Source organism: Lissotriton helveticus, chromosome 11 (genome assembly GCF_964261635.1).
Source record: "Lissotriton helveticus chromosome 11, aLisHel1.1, whole genome shotgun sequence".
NCBI lineage: Eukaryota > Metazoa > Chordata > Amphibia > Caudata > Salamandridae > Lissotriton > Lissotriton helveticus.
Window position 1 is genome coordinate 893,709,036 of NC_136072.1, and position 23,011 is coordinate 893,732,046.

At 42.2% G+C, this 23,011-nt stretch overlaps 1 protein-coding gene across 2 annotated transcripts in view; it reads left to right on the forward strand.

The window, feature by feature from the left end:
- Nucleotides 1–23,011, forward strand: part of MED13L (mediator complex subunit 13L) — a 916,648-nt gene that overhangs the window by 531,060 nt on the left and 362,577 nt on the right. For both annotated transcript variants that reach the window (XM_078667133.1, XM_078667134.1), the window contains exon 4: nucleotides 7,513–7,596. In XM_078667133.1, the coding sequence (XP_078523259.1) occupies nucleotides 7,513–7,596 (84 nt within the window). The remainder of the gene's footprint in view (nucleotides 1–7,512; nucleotides 7,597–23,011) is intronic.

Genomic DNA, 23,011 nt, shown 5'->3' on the forward strand with positions numbered 1-23,011 from the left:
TTAGTTTATGCCAAGGCACAGCAGTAGACAGTAAAATTCACTCCTATTAAAATAAAAACAGGCATCAATTTTCATTGTAGTAGAACTGGACATACAAATTGTTCTAGCTTTTGATTTAACTTTAAAGATACGCTAGCAGTAGTTCTATGACTGGTAAGTCTCAATGAAGTGATCCTGTCACTTGAGTTCCCTTGGCTACAGGACCGTGTTTACCTCAGATTCCAGAGTTCAGTCCACCCACTAGGCCCTAATTCGTTCTCTCTGGACTTATGTGGCTCACCAGCCCCCCGACCCCAGCTTACTTGTGGCCTTAGAACTATTCGCTTTTGTGTCAGTCGATTCAGGCAGTTGGAATTTACTGTGCCACACCTACAGCTTTGAGATGTAGCATCAACTCCCTCGCAGGCACGGCCGTCCGTCTCACACAGTGGGCCTGCGCGGGGAAAGTACGCTCTGGTGATGATGCAGCCGCCTATGTTCTGGCCCGACCGAACGTCAAGGCCTCCACTTTGCCACCCTGAGTGCCGCGCTTCACTGGGCCTGCGCGGGGAATCAGCGGCCGCACTGCCGCGCCGTCGCCCCCTCTGCGCTGCCGTTAGGCTCCTCCTCAGACCTGCGCGGTACCAGGGACACTTCTCTGCTACTCCGCCCCCTCTGTGCTGCCGTCAGGCTCCTCCTCAGACATGCGCGGTACCAAGGACACTTCTCCGTTGTTCCGCCTCCTCAGCTTTGCCGAGCCCTCCTCCTCGACTGCGCTGCAGTCGGACGCCTCAGCCGCCAGCCACACTACTGGCGCTCCTCCAATCCCGACACTGTTAATCGGCCACTTCCCCCACTTCAGCGGGCCCTCGCTCCACCTGCCCCCGAAAGGAGAGAAGAAGGGGCGATCTCGGTGCAGCGCTTCTGCTCACAGGTAGGAGGGGTCAGGCCCGGGCAGGTGCAAGTTCGTGAGGGGATCCGGAGGGAGAAAAGGAGGTAGGTCTCACACCGTCTCCCCCAGAGGTTGCCAGAATCTCCGTCAGCTCTTCCTCTCGATGGGGTAATTTAACTAATCGGTCCGCTTGACATGAGCCCCAGCAGTCCCTGGTGTCCACCCAGTGGTAGGGTCCGTCCTTTTCCTTGACTATGAGGAGTCTCAGTCAAAGTTTTAAAGAAGGAGGGTTCAGGTGAGGCCAGATCTATAGTTAGAAAGGGGGGGGTGACCGAAATAAGGGAGCAACCCTCCAAAGTAGTCAACCCTCACAAGGTTCTATTCCCCCCTGACACCACAGCCTGCACTCCCACCAACTCCTTGCTGAACAAAAGGGCCGCTAAGGTTCTGGCCTTATATACCCTAGGTCCAGTTCACCAGAATGGGCCAGAAGGTTCTAGATTCCTCCCATTGTATTCCTATGGCTCAGGTCCCTGAGGTAAAAAATGTCAGTTACCAGCCACCATTTTGTGTCTCTCTTATACACTACTTCTGAGACGTGCGACAAGGCCTCAAAAAGTTATGGAATAAGATAGCACCTAACCCCAAGAACAACACAAAAAAGTCAAGTGGACATAAAAATGAAAGGAGTTGGAAGGCAAAAAGGGGACATAAATAAATAATAGGAGGGACCACCCAAAGGGCTGACAGGTCTAACAGTAAGTCTATTTCAAACCATTAGTTTGTTTGGGACAACTCCTTTAGCTTCTTGCGTGAGGCATGGTCTATCACAACTTGGATCAGCCACATGAGCATTTTTGCATTATCTTTATGGTATTGGCTATTTAGGTGTAGCCTTCCCTCTCCTAGGAAGTGCTTCGCTTGCAATGCATAAGGGACTGTTTTACATCCAAAAAATATTCGGTGATCACACATTCAGTTCTTTTTCATACATGCATTGTATATCTGGTGGCTCAGTGGACTAATGCGTCTACTGCAGGGGCCTGTGTTCGACCTCATGGTCACAGGTTCAAATCCCGGTGGGTCCACTCAGCCTTTCATCCATCTGAGGTCGATAAAATGAGTACCATTGAGTTGGGTAACAACAAAACATCTGTTATTCAGCGCCAAGATACCCGTAGTGGTGAACGTGCGCTTTACAAATACATGTGTTATGTTATGTGATATAAAAAGTAATATTAGTAAAAATATTTTTTCACTATAAGACACTGATTCATGCTATGGCAAGACAAGGTCAATTGTCAGGGACCCGAAAAAAATGTTTTTAGTTAAGAGGAAGGTTCCATTCAGAGCAACACCTCCCCTGCCCCCCTTCCCCCGGTCCCCGCTCCTGCTGCGTGGATACTGATGTGATGCAAAATCAGAACACTCGTCCACTTTCGCAAAATCAGTGGATCTGGCTTATAACTGAAAATGTAAGTCAGACCTATCGGTTCTATGGCTTGTTTTTATTTGTTTCACACAGTCCAACAGAATTCTGTAGAGGCAAGCCTTGCTTGCATTTGGAAGTGTTGGCCTGAACAGTAAGGTAGTCCTCAGAAAAATGTGTTGATATTGCATTTAACAATTAACCATTAAGTAATACAGTCAAAGAAAGAACTTAAAAGCCATTCCAAGTTGGTTATAAAAAGAGCAACATTTCTTCAAAAAATAGACGTGTTAAACGTACGCTTCACGAGCTAAAAAGTAAAGTCCATATAGGAAAGTGGGTTAAAAAAAGCAATCATTCACACTAGCAATAATCCAAACTGAGTCCGGTATCTATCTTTGGCAGCACACTCAAAATTCACACTAGCCCCTCATCCCAAGGGGTACAGGGACCCGTAGGACTCAGGTGAAATTAGTCTGGCCAGGTTAACCAGTTTTTCCCGAATACATTTCATTAGCGTTTGTCTGAAAATAATAGTCTCATATTTCTATGTGCAATATTCACAAGGAAGTCGTGGTCTGCATTTTCAAGGACATAGGTTCTGTGCATAAGATGGCATTCTTTACATGGTTTAAACATAATATGAGTGTTAACACTATAGTTGCACCGTGCGCCATATCAGAATACCTATCTACACCAGCAACTGCTACGGTAGCAATTCAAACAGTAAAACAAGTCAACATTCCCTTACCCCCTCTTGCCTGGTCCAATAAGTACCCAAAAGCCATAGAGGTGACGGGTCTTGGTAGCACATACGCCCGCTGTGTCGTGAAATCTAGGAGTGTTGTGCTGTGAGGGGAGAAGTTGCTCAGTCAGGCATTCAAGTCCTAGGTAGCTAATCTAGTCATGTCATGTATTGGACTATAATTGAGAGCGATAATTTAATTTCTAGATTCCCATTTCCCACGATTAATGAATGGTCGGGGGAAATTCTCATTGAGTGATCCTCTTGCAAGCGCAGTTCATCCGGCAGCCGCTCCCATGCCGAGCTGCACCCAATGAGCTCCTCCTCTTCTTGCCATCTCTTACAAGGTTAATGCTCTCATACTCTCCCATGCCGAGCTGCACCCAATGAGCTCCTCCACTTCTTGCCATCTCTTACAAGGTTAATGCTCTCATACTCTCCCAGTGATCTCGTTTTCTGGCCATTTCACTATTTGAGGTCCTCTTGTGTTTTTTTGAGTTGAGTGTTCTATGTTGCTTGGCTAGTAATAAAGCGAGCTCGATAAATCTAATAGTCACTTTATGTATAGCAGGTCTGGTGACGCAGTAAGCATGTCGTGGGTAGAATCTGTATATTTCCGTCCGTTACATGGTTGGTTAATGTCACTGCACCCACCCAATATTCGGTATTGCGCAACTCCATGCCACATGGAACATCTCCACACCCTACCTGGGGCACGCTTACCGGCCGCCTGCCCCTGCTGAAAATGTTGATTTTTCAGTAGTGGGTTATGATCTATATATACAATAGAAATGAATTAATTTAAAGCAAGCCTTTCTGGATACTCGCAAGATAGTCTACGATTCAAATCCACTGGCCATGTTAACCATATGATTGAACTTTGAGAATATATGCGGCTGTCTCAACTCCGGATCTAAACTTAGAGTTAATTGACTTTGTTTTATTAGATTGTTCCAGTAGAGAGTTACTGGTTGTAAGTACAGCGCAGTTTATTGCATGACATTCATTTATGCTGCTTTATTAGAGAGGGCCTAGCACAGGCGAGGGTGCCCCTCAGTCAGGCAAAGGCTTATGAATATGTGCAGGATACATGACCACCACGTTCTGCACGGGGGAATATTGTTGTGTGTTAAGTCATTGCTGTAAGAAGCATCTCTGTCCCCCAGCCTTATGTGCAGCCTACGTGCAAGACAAGCAACTTAAAATGTACTGCTGCTTCACATTTTTCTAGTTAATATTTTTGCATCTCCCAACCTTGTGGCAGGACAGAAAATAACTACACAATTAGAGATTACTTTGGGCCTCTTCAGCAACACGTGGGCCACAAAACATTAAAAAAGTGACAAATCGTCTTTAAAAAAAATACCAGAACAGCAAGCTTGGCAGATGTTTTTTGAAGTAAGTTTGTAATATTAAGCTGCAGTAAGTTTCATTGTTCATCACCACTGGAGACCTTTGGTAAAGAAAGCACGGCATACAGTGCTGCATCACTTTACGTTGAATGAAATTGGAGAGCTTGGGAAATGCAGGATTTGGATGTGAGAAAGATGGCTTGGGTTTGCCATTTGAATCCTCTGTAGCTTTACCAAAGTACAGTATGGAAGATCCTGGTTTAATCTCTTCACTTATCTGAGCCAGGGAAGAGTGCCTTATCTTACCTTTTTATTGAAGTGTATTTCACTTGTGATCTTTCAAAGCTCCTGTGCTAGAACTAGCGGGATTTGTTAATGGTGTCAATCTGCCAGTAGTGAAACACCTGTGTTCAGAATAATGCCAAGCTTTTATTTTTAAGCACGTGCACTAGTTTGACAACAGGATCTTCTCAGAGGTTACACTGAGAGCTAATAATAATTACCCTATCTTGCTAAGACTATTTAGGAAGTTGTACTGCATTCACACCTCAGTCGCTTAGATATGTGAGCAGGTGAGTACCACTTGTCTTCATCCACTCAATGTTTTTCAATGAATTTCTTTATTGAGGTTTGCATGTACGATCATAAATCATCACAGATCATCAGCATACAGATTCACACGGCATTTTTGGCTTATGCCGTATGAATCTTAGTCTGTCTACTTAACAAGTAGTTTCATAGTAGACCTATTTGTGTATGTTGCGACCATGACATTGATGGTGGTGTTCATTGTAGGAACTTAATTGACATCCATCGTTTACCGTGTCTGCATGGAATTCTTCCCAGCGGCCCAGATTTGACTGTGTTTTTGGCAGCACTTCCTGGCCTCGCATATCAGGATCCCAAGCATGGGAAATCTGTCCACGCTACGCTTTCATTTTGCCACACTGGCGGTGTTTGTTTCCTCTAGTTATGTGAATGGGTCTCTTTTTACCAGCACTAACCCTAGTCTCAGAAGAGTCTTTTTGACTTTTGTAAGCCTTCATCTTCCACTATATTTAGCAGGCCGAACACGGAGTTCAGTTCAATTGGTCGTTTCATTGGGGCACAGAATGTACTAAAAAAATCCCCTTCCATAAAGGGCCCAAGGACTGGGCTGGCCCAGACCGTCTGGATAAAGTCTCCCACCTCCACCCAGCAAATTGGACAGTATGGCCATAGCCTGTCCGGAAATGCCACAGTCTTTCAGGGGTTAGGTTGAGTCAGTTTAAGTACTTGAAATGTATCTGGCATAAGGTATTCGTGATTGCTGCCTCCCACAGGGTCATAAGTGCAAAGGTCCATTCGTCATCTTTAAGGTGGCCTATGTATGTCTCCCAGTTTTCTGCAAACTTCTTAAGAGTCCAGAGAGTTGATGATCAGGGTTCTATACAGGCAGAAATTCTTCCCTAGTGAAAGGAGTGGAGACATGATACGTTTTGCTTTTAGTGGACGTATTTCAAGGGCATCCCCTAGGATCTTTTAGATGGGGAATGATAGCATGCCTAAATTGGAGGTATCAATAAAAACTGAGTTTAAAGTAGTCCACGTTCATCTCTGATCGTGTCAACTAAATTTTAATGTCTTTACTGTAGCTATTAAATTTAAAGCCATATGCTATGATTAATTCTCACAGAAACTGAATGTAAAGATTAAAAAAGGAGTTAAGTCTGCGCACTTACGAAGATCACACATCAAGAATAAATCTTTATTGCAGTACTTACTAACCTATGACCCAGGCCCTTAGGAGCGTGCAAAACCTACTCTGGTGGTCTACAACTACCTAGAAAATAAAGTAACAATTTGAAGTGTATATAAATGAACAACCAACATTTTAAATTTGTAAATGGTTCTGCAAATGTGAAGGAATTTGAAATTGGAGGAAACATTTTTTTAGTATCCTCAGATTAATTTGTAGGAGCCGTGCGACTGCATCAAATACAAAGTATGGATGGTAAGTGGCCTAAATTGAATTTAGAAAAGCTCCAACCTTTCCAATAATTTTTTTTCTACTTGTTTGTGAATTAAATAAAATATTTCATCATTTGTGTATTTGTTTGATGAATGCTTGTTTCTGTATTTTTTGTATACTCGTTTGCGGATCAGATCATGTGAAATGCTTAACTATGGTCCCTGCCTGCTGATAAAGACTCAGCGGGGGGGACCCTGGATTCCAGTAATGTTTCAGTGGGGTCCCCGGGTTACAGTAATGTTTCATGGGGGTCCCTGGGTTCCAGTAATGATTAAGTGCGGTTCACAGAAGTTGAAAGGTTATGAACCGCTGCTCTGTGGCTTTGGTGCCACAGACCTTCCTCTCCTAAAGCAACATATCATACATCAGTGCATTGTTCCGTTTTTGATTCCAAAGAGATGAATCTGAGGTATTATAGTGGCATATCCACACAACAAAGTCACTGACTGATCAAGGATAATCACGATTCCTGCAGCAACCACCATCCGCTTTCAGCATCAGAACATCCAACGCAGATTTAATTGTTACTTCAGTCGCCTTCACTGGACAAAAACGCCCCCTGGACAGGATCTAGCATGTGATGCAGTTAAGCATATCGGATTTTTTTTGTAGATCGATTGGTTAAAATGCTGTTGATCACGTGAAAGTGTGTCCATCTTCAGCATGAACGCCTTTTAATGGATATTTCTAGCATCTTCATAATTTGATGCCATGGGTTCAGAGGAAAACCATTTTGCTATCAGAAGCCAAAGCTTTCCATAAAAAGAAAAAAAGGTTGAAGCGCATTACATTTGGCTACAGGGATGGGTGCCTCGTGTGCGCCTCAACTTACTTTACAATAAAAATTGTGTTATCTTGACTGTTAGTAGTTAAATAGCAAGGACATTAAGACTGACATTTCTTAACGCATCTCTTAAATGTTTAGCTGTAATAACTGTTGCAATAGATGCAGAAAGAGTGTCTGTCAGCTACCACTTAGTGTGTATGCAGTTTTGAACTTAGTAAAGTGGTACATTCTGAAACTGTATTTGTCATTGTGACTGACGTGGATAACTTCCTCGTAAATGGTACTCTTAGTTGACGAGTATGAACTATTTTTTTCAGGTGCCTGATGGATAATAAGTTTGTAAGGGTCGGGAAATGGTTTGTGAAACCCTACGAGAAGGACGAGGGGACTATCAACAAAAGGTGAGGACACTTTCCTTTTTGTTGTAAGAAATATGAAGCATCTAACAACATGTGGGCAGTAGGCATGTGGATGTTTGCTTTATATGGATTAGCCTTTATCTCCTGCAACTTTGTTTAAATCCTAAATGTTTGTTGTTGTTCACATTTTGTTTTTCTTATTGCCCATTTACATCATACATTGCCATATAGACCTTGAAAATGATATGCTTATACACAGTGAGTTATTTCTTTGTGCTTAAACACTGTTGATATGATTGGGCGGATGTTATGTCGTGGTGGTCGGTTTCCTCCCCTGCTTTGCATCACTGTGGTGGCCCAGCTGCCAAGGATTTGACGGGACGGGTTAGCGTAGGGAAGCAAACTTCATGTGGTTGATCAGGCTGGTTGTAACTATTGGGAGAAAAGTATATAAATGGCCACCAGCTAGATTTCAAGCCTTCTCACCAATGCCAGAGCCATCACTGAAGCAATGTATGTTACAGTCATGCTTTGCATGGTTGCCCCAATCAAATCTCTCCTTGTTTATTAATCTCTTTAGAACTTTTCAGCTAGGTAGGTACATATTAAGCCAAGGCTGTCACAGTTTATTGGGTGTATTGTAAGACATTTATTCAGTACAGTTGGGAACAATATGAAACAAAACTCCATGGAGTGCGCTCCACGCATTTAAAAGCGGGGCCAATGGAATTGTACGATTCTATGGATGTGGCTTTTTCCCATAGTGATAGATTTTTACAATAATAGATTAGTCTCTCAAACGGATCAAAACTTACTTAAAACGCTGCAATATGTCTGTGTACAGTGGAAGGCCCCTTTCAAGGTTAACTGGTCTTCTTTCATTTGCTTATTTGCTTAGGTCCAAAGGCGCGCCAAAGGTGCGCCAGTCTGCGTGTGCGTCCGCGTCCGGCGCGCGTCCAGCGCCAGCCATGCTGCCCATTTGCAACCAGTCCCTAAACCAGTACTAACGAGGGAGCAAATCTTGGCATATAGGTCCAAAGGCTGCACTAACCCCACTCGTATGAATCCCTCCTCATTGATCCTCATGCATGGTGGCCAGACCCCTCACTGTAAAAAGTGCACTTTTATCTTTAATGATGACTTGGGCATAGGATGTAAAGCCCTGGAAAGGACCAGTATCCCAAAATTAATAACAAGCAGAAAACGGACTAATCTAGCAATCAGAGCATACCTGATAAACTGTAGGTCACTCCCCAGGCATGGCGACGACATTTCCCATCGAGCTATGGAATATATGTGACCTGATAGCTGACTGTTCTTTGAAATACACAAACTATCTGGTCTTAGGGGATTTTAACACTCACATAGACAATGTACAATGCCCCCTAGCCTCCCAACTAGTCGATTCTCTTAAGGGCTTAAATCTTAACCAAATGGTCACAACATCTACACATATAGCCAGACATATATTAGATCTTGTTTTCACAAACATCTCTACCTTTTCGGCTGAGAAATCCATCCCCCTGGCATGGTCCGATCACCATTTGGTTCCATTCAATCTTATCTTCACTACCAGCCTAGACCGTAGGGACAATAAGCATGAGATCCGAAGAAACTGGCGGAAAGTCACCCCTGAAACCATTCTCCCTGCACTCCATGATAGGTCACTACTACTCACGGGTTAACCTAATAGCGATGTGGCAACTTTTAATCACTGGGTCACCTCTGCTTTGGACACTATTGCCCCTTTGAAAGAGATGAAATCAGCCAGGCTTAAACCCTCCGCACCCTGGTTCACTCAGGATCTCCAAACCGAAAAAAGCTGATGCAAAAGACTTGAGCGAATATGGCGTAAAACCTATAGTATTGAACCAAAAAATGTTTATAGGAAAGCAGTGAACCAATTTCATGAATCAAAACACACAGCTATAAAAAATTATTTTGCTATTCAAATTAAAGCATCAAATAACTTCACTAAAGAAGTTTTGTAAATTGTCCAAAGCTTTATGAAACCTGACACTATGAAAAGCAACATTACTCCGTCGGAGACTCTCTGTGAGAACCTAACGAGTTTTTTCCACGAAAAGATCGAAGATATCTATACTTCATTTACTGAGAATGAGATCCCATCAACACCTCTGTCCTCACACATGGAAACTTGGTCGGATTTCAGCCCATTCAGCATTGAGAAAACTCTTAATTTACTGCTAAAAACTAAATCTGGTTCCCCCTTGGATCTCTTTCCGGGCTAGATTTTTTAAAACACTAGCCTAACTGATCAACCCCTCACTAAATGTGCTTTGGAATGCTTCACTGAAAACTGGCATTTATCCTTCCGTGTGGAAAACAGCCCTCATTCAACCCATCCTCAAAAAAAAATGCAGATCCAGCCATTCTAAAGAATTTTAGACCCATTTCCCTTCTGCCAGCCCCTGCCAAGGTTCTTGAAAAGGAGGTACAAAAACGGCTGTCTAGCTTTCTGGAAACTAACAAGCTTCTGCACGACACGCAGTCCGGATTTAGAGCTTGTTACAGCACCGAGACTGCACTCCGAGAAGTTAAGGAAACTATTAGAGAAACCCTGGACAAAGGCTGCTGTGCAATATAGGTGCTGCTTGACTTGTCAGCAGCATTTGACACGTTGTCACACATGATTCTTCTCGATAGACTCGGGCAACTGGGGTTCTCAGGGACTGTGTTGGCTTGGTTCCACGCCTTCCTTGAGGGACGAGTCCAGAGAATAAGGTTGCAACGATTCGTTTAATTGCCCCGCCCTTTGATTTGCGGAGTCCCCCAGGGTTCGGCCCTTAGCCTCACCCTTTTTAATATCTACCTTGCTCCCTTGGCCCTATTTATTGAGAAACATGATGTCAGTGTCCTCTCATATGCTGATGATACTCAGCTGATGTTTTCCTTTAAATATCATTCAGAGGCAGCCTTCACCAAATTTCGGCACTGTCTGGCAGACATATCCACTTGGATGACTACAAATTACTTACGACTTAATGCCGATAAAACTGAAGTACTGTTTTTTAATCAACCATCACCCCCTAGCCCAGACCTCTAGTGGCCTTCAGCGCTCAACACCCCCTTGCCCTGTTTCATCAGCTAGGAATCTGGGTGTTAATATTGACAATACTTTGTCATGCAAAACCCAGATAGGACAGTTTTCCTCTAGATGTTTCTGGAAACTAAAAGCTTTGAGTAAATTCCTTCACCTACTACCTGTAGAATGCAGGAACACTATTGTACACGCACTAGTGACATCCCAACTAGACTATGCTAATAGTCTATATTTGGGCCTGCCAGCTTATCTGTACAGAAAACGGCAGATAATACAGAATGCAGCAGCAAGGCTTATAGGAAATATCCCCTTAAGAAATCACATTTCACCACATCTTCGCACCCTTCACTATTCAAGGCACTAACTCTCAACTATAGAGCAATAAAGGTCACTGGCCCCCACTACCTAAGAAAACAAATTCAAAAATCAAATCACACAAGAAACCTAAGGTCAAATCACCAAGAACGTCTTGTCATCCCCCGTTTTGCCAAGGCCAGAGTGGGTGGATGCTCTTTTTCAATCAAGGCAGCCATCCTCTGGAACTCCCTACCCTTACAAATCAGGAAGGCCCCATCGGAACCTAGCTGCCGTAAGTTAGTGAAAACATGGCTCTTCAGTCTACCGTAGATTCTTACGGGCCCCACAGTGCTGCCTTACTTACTCCATCTTATCTGCTCAGCGCCGGGACACTCCCGTTGGGTATAGCCATGCGCTCTATAAGATACATAATAATAATAATAAAGTTGTCAAATGGACATTAATGAGGGGGAAACGTGTGCTGCATTATGCTGCATAACTTGTCTTTTCTTGCTGCATAATTAGTCAACATTGCTGCATAATTTGGTGCTCCCCACTGCATTTATGTAGGGTTTATTTATTCAAATACATGTTTTTATACTAGTTAAGCCAAGGTATGGGCACTTAGACACAATGCCTCACATACTCAAAAATTTGTCAAAATGAAGGTATGCCAATTTCCTGGCTGTCTACGGGCAGTTTGCAACAGGAAAAACATTAAAGAAACACAGTTCTTTAAGTTTGCACACCTTCTGTAGTATTGTATTGCTGCTTCAGAAGACTCACGATGTCTTAATCGGGGTCACTAGAATTATGTGGTGGGGAGCACCAAATTATGCAGCGATGTTGACTAATTATGCATCTGTTTTATGCAGCTATCCCTACCTTTATTGTTTGTTGTTGCTAGACTTCAATCACTCAACATTAGACTTGTTCTTATGAGTTCTGCATTGAAGAGTACAGGGGCATAGAAGCGATCTTGTTGATTCCCCTGGCCCAGGACTGTGACTTCGTATGCAAGGGGCTGCTCTGTTTCTGTGTTGTACCAGGAGGAGGCGCTGCAAGCTTGAGTGCCTCATAATCCAGGCTGCTGCCTTGTGTGCCTAATGTACCGGTGTGGGCAGTACTGATGCTTCCTTCGTCTGCTTCTGCCTTCCCTGCCCTACCTCTTGCCTGGGTGGCTCCTGCCCTAATGGCTGGAGTGGCCTACACAAGCTATGGATAGAGAACTGCAGCTCTTCTTTTCACTGTACCCTTTTCGTAGGACTGACAAGTGTAATTTCCTGTCATTTGTTAATAGTCTGCTTCTGAGAGGGCTATTACAGAACAAGATTTGGGAAGAAGTGCAGGCAGAATTGGATGCTTGTGTGATTGGAGAAGGCAAAAAGGGGGACACAGCGGTTTAATTAAAGAACATCATTTAATTTCAAGCGCCTAACATGTCGAATTGTGTTCCTGAGGAGTTTGCCATACAGAATGCGCTTCACATGTCTGCTCTACTGTGCTGTCTACAGAGGAGGCCTCGTCCCTAGACCATCTTGATCTCCCTCCATCTCTGAACCAAAAGAACTTATGAAAATCTCGTCCTTCTTTTTGTGCGGATAGTTTGTGCACGGCCATGTTTGTTAAACCCCCACCTCTGCCCCAACACTTTTGTTGTGGCACGACCAGAAGGAACCGAATGGAAAGGCCACATCAACTGGTAGGCTGCATACAAAGCCCAGACCGACAAACTGCCCTTCGCGTGACAAAGTATTTGCTGTGAAGTTCGTTGGTATAACAGGAGCGCTTTGGCAGAGTTCTGGCTATGAAGCAGGGTCGGATTGGGATTGAAAATCGGCCCGGGCACATAAAAAAATATCGGCCCCTATTTGCATAATGCCTTTCTTCAAATCACTGCTTCAGTGTAATTGCATTAAAAAGAAGGAGGGGGAGGGGGGGGGGCTTATAAAAATGCACCCATTAATTTACACTAGTGAAACACACCTGAAAACAAGTGGGGCCACTTCTACTGAGACCCCCTGCCCCGCTCAGTATGTGCATACATTAATGGGCCGGCCAGCCAGACAAAGGGAGTGATACCTCTGCCTGCTGCTAAACCGGGGGTGGGGGACTGGTGGTGGTGGGGAGTGGTAATGAGCGCCCATCTGCCTGAGACAGGCCACTCAGTCACCCACTGGGCCGCTGGCTGTATTCCGAAAATAGAGACACCGCCCAAATCAGCCCCAGACTGCTCAAAAAAGCAGCCCACAGCAGGCACTCAGACACCGGCCCCTCGGGCATTGCCCGAATGCCCGCGTTACCAATCCGAGGCTGCTATGAAGGTTTGACATCTGTGTTCTCCCCTGCCATCAAGAAGGGAACTAGGCGGACCTTGGACTGATCAGGAATGCTGATCAATAACAGGGCTGCAAGAGGGCTTTTTTTTTATGAATGGATTGCAGCAGTGCACATCAAAAGTGCTAGGATTTGCATTATCAGATCAACAGCACGCTCCCTTTCTCTGTGAAGTATTTTTGTGTGCATCGCCACCACCTGATGGGTATTTTTGCAGACCGCCTTCCATCTGGTGTTCACAAAAATGCTGTACTCTGTGTCGCTGGTGAATTACATTGAGACGCACCAACATTCTAGCTCTTGATAGGGAGCCTAGCGGTTTGCTAAATAGGGGCTTTAATATGTTTTGACTTCGCTTTCAATTTTAAGACTTGCATGGCATCCCAGTTTGCACTCAGCATAGGACACTGGTTTGAGATGTTAGACTTGAATACAGTGCTAATACACTCCTATTATCAATTGGACTACGTTCCAGCGCTTAGAATCTGGGTAAGGAATAGCCAGGGCACTGGAATTATGCAAATACAAGGAGATGATGGACGGAGTGCTGAAACTTTTTAGAAACTCACCCCCAGACACATATCTGGGTTGAATCCATCATAGTTCTTTAGCTCACTTCGCCACCCCAGTTTGGATCCAGCCATACTCAAATCAATCTTGACCCTGTGTCTCATGGGAACAGTCCAGCTCGAACTGCCAAGCCAGGTCTTCTCTGGACCTGAAACAAGCATCCTAGGACCGGTTTGGGAGTGTCACCCCTCATCAGCTAGGCTAGCTTGAATCCACTGGCACAGCGAGCAAGGGACCCATGTCTGGGCATACTCTTGGCCACTTAGGGCGAACATAGCAAGCAAGCAACAAGATGGATGGAGTGCTGAAACTTTCAACCACTCACACCCAGATAAGAGATCTGGGTTTAATTCAACATTGTTTTGTTCACTATGCCACCCCAGTTTGTACCCAGCCATATGCATATCAGTTTTTACCCTGTGCTCATGGGAACAGTCTAGCCCGAACTGCCAGGCCAGGTCTTTCCTGGACCGGAAACAAGCATCCTGGGATCGGTTTCGGGGTAACACCCCTCCTCAGCCAGGCTAGCTTGAATCCAGTGACAAAGTGAGCAAGGGACCCAAGTCTGGGCATACCCTGCCAACTTAGAGAGAACAAAGCAAACAAAAGATGATGGACGTAGTGGGCCAAATTATGTGATAGCATGGAGTACATTATGCAGCAAGAAAAAGCGAATTATGCAGCACATTTTGTAGTGGTTTATTGCTTCATTATTTCATCAACACTGTCTGGGCATTAGTTAGCTTTAGAAAGGGCCATGGCAATACTTGTCACAACATTTTTAGTAACTTTTAAACCATTGTGCTAGAAACAGAAATATTTTTCTATTAAAATCTGCAGATTATGTGGCAGATGATCGATTATATGATAAATGCGACAATTCCATTACGTTAAAATCGCCGATGCCACACAATTCCATAATTCCAGTGGCCATGGAAATAGCCTGCACTGATGAGCAGGATCTGTAAAAGCTTCAGAAAGCTGCCACTTGTAAGAATTACTGAGCTCTCCATTCACAAGCATTCTCCGCATGTGGAAACATAGCCCTTACACATGCTTAAGTTACTACTGCACCCAGTTTGTTTCTTTACTCTTCCACGCAAGAGGCAATTATTGCCTCCTTTGTTAGATTCCGTTTTGGGGGCAGCACTTTCTCTTTTTGGGAGTTACTCCTCCTAAAGCGGGTTTGGCAGGGGGTTAAGTCTTCCATTTGTAATTCTGATTGGCCGAAAACACTTCCTTCGTCTTTTATGCATGTTATTTATTTTGAGTTACCCACTTTCTTCCTCTTTTGTGCGTTTTGTTTATTTTGAGCTTAAGCAATGCTAGGGGCATGGAAAGCAATCTCAGACCCTGGATCCACAAACAACGTATATTTCATTTATGGAGAATCAGTTTAGGTGAGTGCTTGTGTTTCCTGTGCTGGAGGTGTACTTGCGTTACAGCAATACATTCTTCTTTAGATGTTCAAAAAGGGACTAGTACCAAAAGGATACCCAGAACCTTGGAGTGGGATGGAATCTTTGGCGTCTGGGTAAGAGGACTTTGGCACAGAGTGCAGTCACATGATCTCCAGCGCCTATCAGAAGTGGTGAGAGAGTTCTTTCCCCTTACAAGGGTATTTCTTGCTAGTTCAGAATGGAGAACCTCTAAGCACAAGCGTGCACCTCACAGGGGGGAAACGCCAAGCTTCAGGGCTTTGGGTTCTGTAGTATCATACGTTTTCAAAATTGATGCAATCCACCAGGTGTTAGAGAGGTGGTGTCCGAGTTTCCATTAACAGACCTGCAGCATCCATTGATTAGGCTCCATGTGGTTGAGGTGTCTGGCTAAAATCTTCAAATCCAAGGATGAGCTTAATTCCTTCCTGGGTCACAAGCACAGCACATCTCTTCTGGGAGTACCTGAACTTGTGCTTCTGTATCAGAAACCCCAGAATTCTACGCTGTGCTAGGTTTACTAAACATGCTTTTCAGAGGAGTATTGACTGAGCCTTGTAAATCAAAGTTGAAATCACCGATGGAGCCAGACCCAGCTTTTGGAGATCCTTGAACCTCTGCCACAAAAACGCATTGGCCATTAGAATAAGAACCAATAAGAAAAAGTGGTAGCAGAGGAGCAATTGGGCTGTGAGATTAGTACTGATAACTCTTACCATTTATTTTAATGCATATCATTCTCAACATTCTGATATATTTTGTTCTAGCCTCAGTCTTTATTTTCTCCAATGAACATTTTGATAAAACTTCGATTTTTTTCTGTTCCCCAGGACAATCATTTAGTAATCAGGAGAGGAAAATCACTTATTTTACACTTCTTCAGTTGTTTCTTATTGCTATTCTTTTTCTTTCTGCAGTTGGCTGCGAGTTATTATTTTTTTTAAAAGGAGACACTATTTGTCTTCTTTCCACCTTGATTTGGGCCCATCTCTTTTCCTAATGAACATAGAGGTGCAAAGGCAGGTAGTATTGTTTTATGAATGCACCAACCATTCGTTGAAATCTCCCATCAAGGTGTGTTCAGATGGAAAAGTAGTGCAGCATGATTGGCTACTTTACCAAAAATACCACAGAGTTGATCATGCAATAGGCACTTTCTGACAAACTTCAAAATGATTTATCACATATCATAAGATGTACACGTCCATGTCAGATTCCTGTCATACGCTTGTTCCCTATAGCACATATCTTCCTCCAGAACCAAACACTGTATCCAATGGAAAAGAACTAGTTCACCTTAAGAAGCAGAAGTTGGATATTGGTACATAGTCTTCTGATGTGGATATTGGCCAGGAGTTTTTAAGTCCTAATAAGCATTTTCATTTGGTAATGTCTGAAGTCTTGCAACCCTTCAGTTTGCTTTCTTTTTCTAATTGTACATTTTAGGGCTTTTCTGGAGATTGTCTGCTTCTGTTCAAGTACAAACCCTTATTGGACTGAAGTCTTCTCTCATGTATCAGTTTTTTCCTGAAGGACTCTGCTCCAGTTGGAACAATCTACCTTTAATTTAAGAGAATAGAAACGTATGCCCTTCGTAGTATTTAGTAACCTTCCCTACGCATTGTGCTCTAGTTCGTTACACTTTAGGCCAACTCACGGTCTAGCTTCTCCCTTCTAAAGTTCAAAATGTTCATCAAGTGAGGTCTGGTTCTTCATCCTTTCCTACCGTTGCTGCACATGAGGTCCTTGCTCCTTCTGAACTACCTTCGGGACATATTAGTATGCTTGTCTTAAATATTGCCGTACTGTGCAGGTGGAAGTGTTTGACTAGTCTGTGAGAAGAACCCCTGCTGGTTCATTGAAATGCAATAAAAAAAAGCACCTAGTTTCCTGTCAGGAACGCCCTGACTATGATTTCTACTGAGGCTGCTACCCGTGTTGAAAGGATCCAGGTTAAGAGTAAATGGATGTTAGTTTGTCACGTACTTGGGGAATACTACAATAAGGAATTCAGATTCAGACTTTATAATTGTTGTAAATGTTTATTTATGTGCTACTAAGGCAAACAATCTTTACTACATATTAATTGTATTTGATAGTATTGATTGGTGACTTTATCACAGGCTAGACCTGCTTATATGAGATATTTTGTATAAAGAAATGTAATCTGCATGCAATATTACTCCTGAAAGTTTTAGCAGGCAATTCTGGGACTCCTTATGATTTGCAATTAGTACATTTCCTGGCCTCAAATGGTTTAGGTAGTGTAACTGGCTGGCTGGCCTCCGATAAACCCGCTAACGAAATGTTATAAGGGATGTGCATCCCTGCCCTACAAATTATGTATTCCTGCAGACTTTTTTTTTTGCCAGGTTTAGAATTTTGAAGTCTTACAAATGGAAGAGAGTGTTCATCTTCCCTTTCATTTAATGGTCAATAGAGGGAGTCACTCAATATGAGAGAAGATCCTCTTCTTACAAATGGTCGAAGCAAATCCTTATGAAAAGGATTTCAGAGAAACACCTATCCTTGTTGATTAATTTACAGCAACTTCACAGTGTAATCAAAGATGATGAATTTCAGGAGTACTGCTTAAATTGGTATAATAAAATGATTAACCAGGTCTCAAGATAGAATTAAAAATCACTAAATGTAGAGATGGCAAAAAGCAAAAAAAGTGGAAAAATAAAATCTGGTTTGATGATGAATGTAGGTGTTTGAAATCTAAGATAAGAAAATTGAAAAGAACCATACGATATAGGTATGATCTCAGGATAAAAGCTCTACTCAGCACAGCAAGAAGGGACTATAGAAACGTAATAACCAAAAAGAAACTCGTCTACTGTGATAAATTCTGGAAAACTATGTAGGATGTGATTGCCTTGAAAAACTTTGTTTTGGAGCCTTGTCGAAAAAGGGATGGGCAAAGAGCTAGGCAAGCTATGGTGGTTGATGGGGGAAGACCTAAGTCACATATCTGAAGGAAATTTATTCCAATGGGTATGTGGACACACCTTCTACTGAGCCCTTTATAGTAAAAGGAGACTAGTGCACATTTCTCCATGGGAATTATATAAGAAACACTATTATGCCTAAAATTGACAAAAACAAGTGGTCCAAGCAATCTACAGGCAATCCGAATCAAAATAAAAGTGGATTGGTGGACATGGCTGTTCTATCCGGTATTCTAACGAACATTAAAAGTGGGGAGATTTAAAAAAATCGGGATAGGGGGCTATATAATAACACCAATTTTTAAGAAAGGGAAGGTAATGGCCACTCAGAATTACAGGCCTATTAATTTACTGGACGTCGGCGGGAAAGTATTCTCTAAAAATCATCCTGGGTTTATTGAAAGAATGGACAGATAATTAAAATAACATACCAGTTGAACAAGGTTTTAAGGAGGTGCATTCCACGGCCGATCGGTGCTTTAGCCTGTGGTCACTTGCATGAAAGTCTATATAGTTAGGAGGAAACTTATTCTGTTCAGGTGTGGACTTTTGCTCAGCACTTGATTCTGTGGATCGTGAGCAACTTGAGGGATTTCTGGTAACGTATGAAATACTTGCATGGCATTTCCTGATATTACAGAAACTTCATAGAGAAAATTGGGCATGGGTTGAAGTAGTTACAGAGGGGGCACTAGAACATACTAATTAAGAATAGATTGAGACATGGATGCGTTTTGGCCTCCCCCCGAGATACGCAATATTTTTAGCAGATTTACATGGTGTTTTAACTACTCCGAATAGTATTCGCCCCAAAATGAAATTGACCCATATTATGTACCTCCTATATGTACCTCCTATATGCAGACATTTTGATCGTTACATATTTGACAGAAATCAGACTGCATAGGAAATTGGATAATTTCATGAATATTATAGGAAATAAAAACTGACAATAAATAAGGATAAAACAAAAGTACTCATTTAAGAAAAGAAACATGAAAATATAAGTGGCACCTAGGTAAAAGCAAATTAGAGGTAGTCAGCAGGTATACGTATTGTGGGTTGTGGTTCGGGAAAAACTTATAGTGGAAAGAACATTTTGACTTCCTACAGGCAAGGGCACTCTCTTCAGACAGTGGGTTAAAGAAGTGTAATAAACAATACAGTGGACTATCTTTAAGACCACCCTTAACAGCCTACTTTGAATACTTTGTCCTCTGTTCCTTTACGGGGCCCATCCTCTCCGTTTCAGTGATCATGTTGAGTGCGATCTTGAAGAGGGCAGATTCCTAAAAAAGATTTTGTCTTTAACATCCTCTTCTATGATCCAAGCAGTAAGGATGAAAACTGTGTTAACGGCTTGGAGCTTTTTAGCATATGCAGGGATGATCAGGTGTAGGAATCGCAATGGTAATGGCAGCGCTAAAAAAATTCGCACTCATTGGCAACGTGACAGACTGCGTAGTGAACTAAATTAGGCCAAAAACAGAAAAACGCTTAGCGAGCTAGGTAAAGAGCTTCTGTACCATTAAATGTTATTACAAGCTCGGATATCGAAATCGGAACTTTGGGGTCTAATTAAAATGCCAGCCTGTGAAAATTATATGAGATAACTGAATGGTAAAACCTCCACTCTGCTGCTGAAACATTCCTGGCAAAATAATGAGGTTACCATATGTAGATGCCCTACCAACTAAAGGTATTTGATTTGCTCTGCAGAAATTTACAATCTGTCTATTCAATTTTAGTATGTCCTGGTGCTAGGAGGGTAATCCTACCTAGCAACGAAATGTGTAATTGTTGTTTGAAGGGAAAATGTATTGTCTGATACCTTTCATGACATTGTTTATGGTTTTTAGTAGTTTGTAGAGAGCCCTGTTAAGGCCAGTTCTGATGAAATATAGAATTTTAAATCTTAGACAAGTGGCTATGTTTTTAATAGATGGGAGTTATCTAGATGTGGCCTGTGCATAGGAAGATATCTTATAGTGGTATAGTAGTTTCTAAAGGTCTTAAATTAATTGGTCCTTGATAACTTTAAATTAAGTGATCTTGTGCAATGGGGTAACATGTATTTTAGCTACGTTTTATTGCCTTAGGTGAAATGTATTTATATCTTGTGCAATGGGGTAATATATATATGTATATTTTAGGCACATTGTTTTTAGGAGAAATGTATTTGAAATGTTGTGTTTTGCAGTGGAAGTGTTTAAAGATGAAGGGCTAATATTATGTATTTTGACTGACTAGGAAGAAATATATTGTACATGGTTTGAATTTTGTTATTGAACTCAAAGGAGAAGACTGAAACCTCTCAGGTCCTACCTGTATTAGCTCCTTTTGCCATTCTTGGCTGGTACTAGAATTAAGATTAATGCTGGCAAATACTATCTGTGTACTTTAATGCTCATTCTGGGGTTCTCTTTGTGAAGGATCCGGTAAGTTAATGCTTTATCTCCTACTCTTCTTTGGTCTTGAAACGCGAGCAAAACTTCATTTAAAGCAGAAAACAATCTTTTTCGTTTTCCAGGATGGGCTCCATGTCTCTCCTGCTGGAGATATATATATATATATATATATATATATATATATATATATATATATATATATATATATATATACCGACCTGGAGACATAGCCATGATGTATTCTGGGAGTTGCAGTTGGGACATTCATGCAACGAGCAACAGGTGTGCTAAAACATTTGGGGAGGGGCATTTCAGGCACGCTTACTTACAGCAGCAGTATTGGGCTAATAGGATGCAGGACTCCACGCAGTACAGGGCGCTGAGGAAGGCAAGATGCCGAAATGCATTCGCCGCTACTGTTTTGGTCCAAAAATAAACGTGTCTCCGTGCTGTGAAAACCCCTCTGGCCTCTGATTGCTTTCTTGGAGGTGATTTTTTGATAGATAGATAGATATATTATATTATATATATATATATATATATATATATATATATATATATATATATATATATATATATATATATATATATATATATATATATATTCTTGACCAGTGTGCTTGATCAGATGAGTTACAGAATCAAGTATTTTTAAATTTGATGCCCATCTAGCTGTTGTAAAACCATTGTATATAATCTGAGATTTTTTCGTTTTGTAGATTCTAGTAAATATGACTAATAGTGTATATATGTGTATATATATACATTTTTCTCGTGTTTATATCTTAGCATAAATTAGTATAGATTGTACAGTATTGTAGATACTATTTTCTATTTTTTCTTTATTTAGTAGTTGTACAGCATTTATGGTTCACAGTAGTGGGTATCACTTAAGCACGCAAAATTATGAAATTGCACATGGCTTAGCTATAGACTTTTTGTGGCTATTTGGGATCTGGGTGAGACAAAATAATATTTATACATTTCAAGAATGATTCAAAGGACACAGTGTTTATAGACTGACTGTAGACACTTCAGGTTACTCATTGAAGGTCTATTTGATAATATAATGGTCTACAAGTGTAGTATTCTGCATATAAGCAGTAAGGATAAGATTGCACTTTATTCATCATACATGTATATATTTATTGTTGAATGTTATATCATAGATGTACTAATATTGTTTAACCAGAGAGATTCAATTATTACTTCTTGCATTTATGCAGTAATGTAATGTGTACAATGTACATTTTAATGATGTACAAGTTGGTTACAAAAAATGTTGAAGAATGCACGTATAGTATTTCTTCAGTGTCTTCTGCCTAGTCATGTGTTTCACTAGTAGGTGTGTAAACTCACGATAGGAGGAGCACAATAGCACGCATATATAAAAAACAGCTGACACAGGTGTTCTGTGTGTGACCAAGAGCACTTGGATGCTCGAAACGCGTCGCCCGTGAAAGGTTGAATAAAACATCTTGCCTATAACCGTGGGGGTCCGTCTCTTCTATTCGCCACTGCCGTCGCTGCTGTGGAGGTTTGGGAGATTAGTGTAAAATATATATATATATATATATTCATATATATCTTGGAAAGAACAGAAACGCTGGTATCTCCGAGTCGGTTTGTTGCATGTAGTTTTGTACTTTTTTCCAGGCCCTGAGGTGGCTGAAGCAGCCCTTGCCAGATGGATAGTTGGTTAACTTTTTAAAGTCTTACTCAGAAGTAGGTCACTATCTCCTCAGAATGCATGTCCATTTCAGCAGATAATGGCGGCATCACTGATGCTCAAAAGGCAAGTTTCTGTTGCAGACGTTTGTGGGGCAGCATCGTATGACATTCAGGGTTATTTCTGCATCCACCTTTCTGGATACATATTTTAGAAATTATGCGATTGTAACTTAAAATGTTCTGCTGAGTGTGTTTAGTTGCAGATAGTTCAGATGTATGCTGTCTTACCCAACCACTGAAATCAAATTCCAAAACTAGCCGGGAAAGTAGGAGACACACGGGGTTTGGACAGTCTTCTGTATGCTGGCAGTTTGTGGGCCCTTGGCCACTCCTTTCAACACCATCAATGACAGGCCAGCAGAGGCCATTTGGTACTGAGGTGGCCTGCTACCGTGGCTACTTTTATGCAGCATTGCCTCTCACTCTCTGAGGGCACTCTTCCTTTCTTGTGCTGGATGAGGGGCACCGGTAGTGCTGCTGGGTTCCTTGTACACCCCTCTGGTGCAGTTGTACATTTTCACTCTTCCCTTTGAGTTTATGCTTTCAGCTGGGTCCTTGCATGCTTGTTCTTTCTCTTGGGGTGGTGGGCATTCACTAATGAGGGGCGTGCAGCGTTTCCTCTCTCATCAGGGACTGTCCTTCACGTGTGACCTCTGC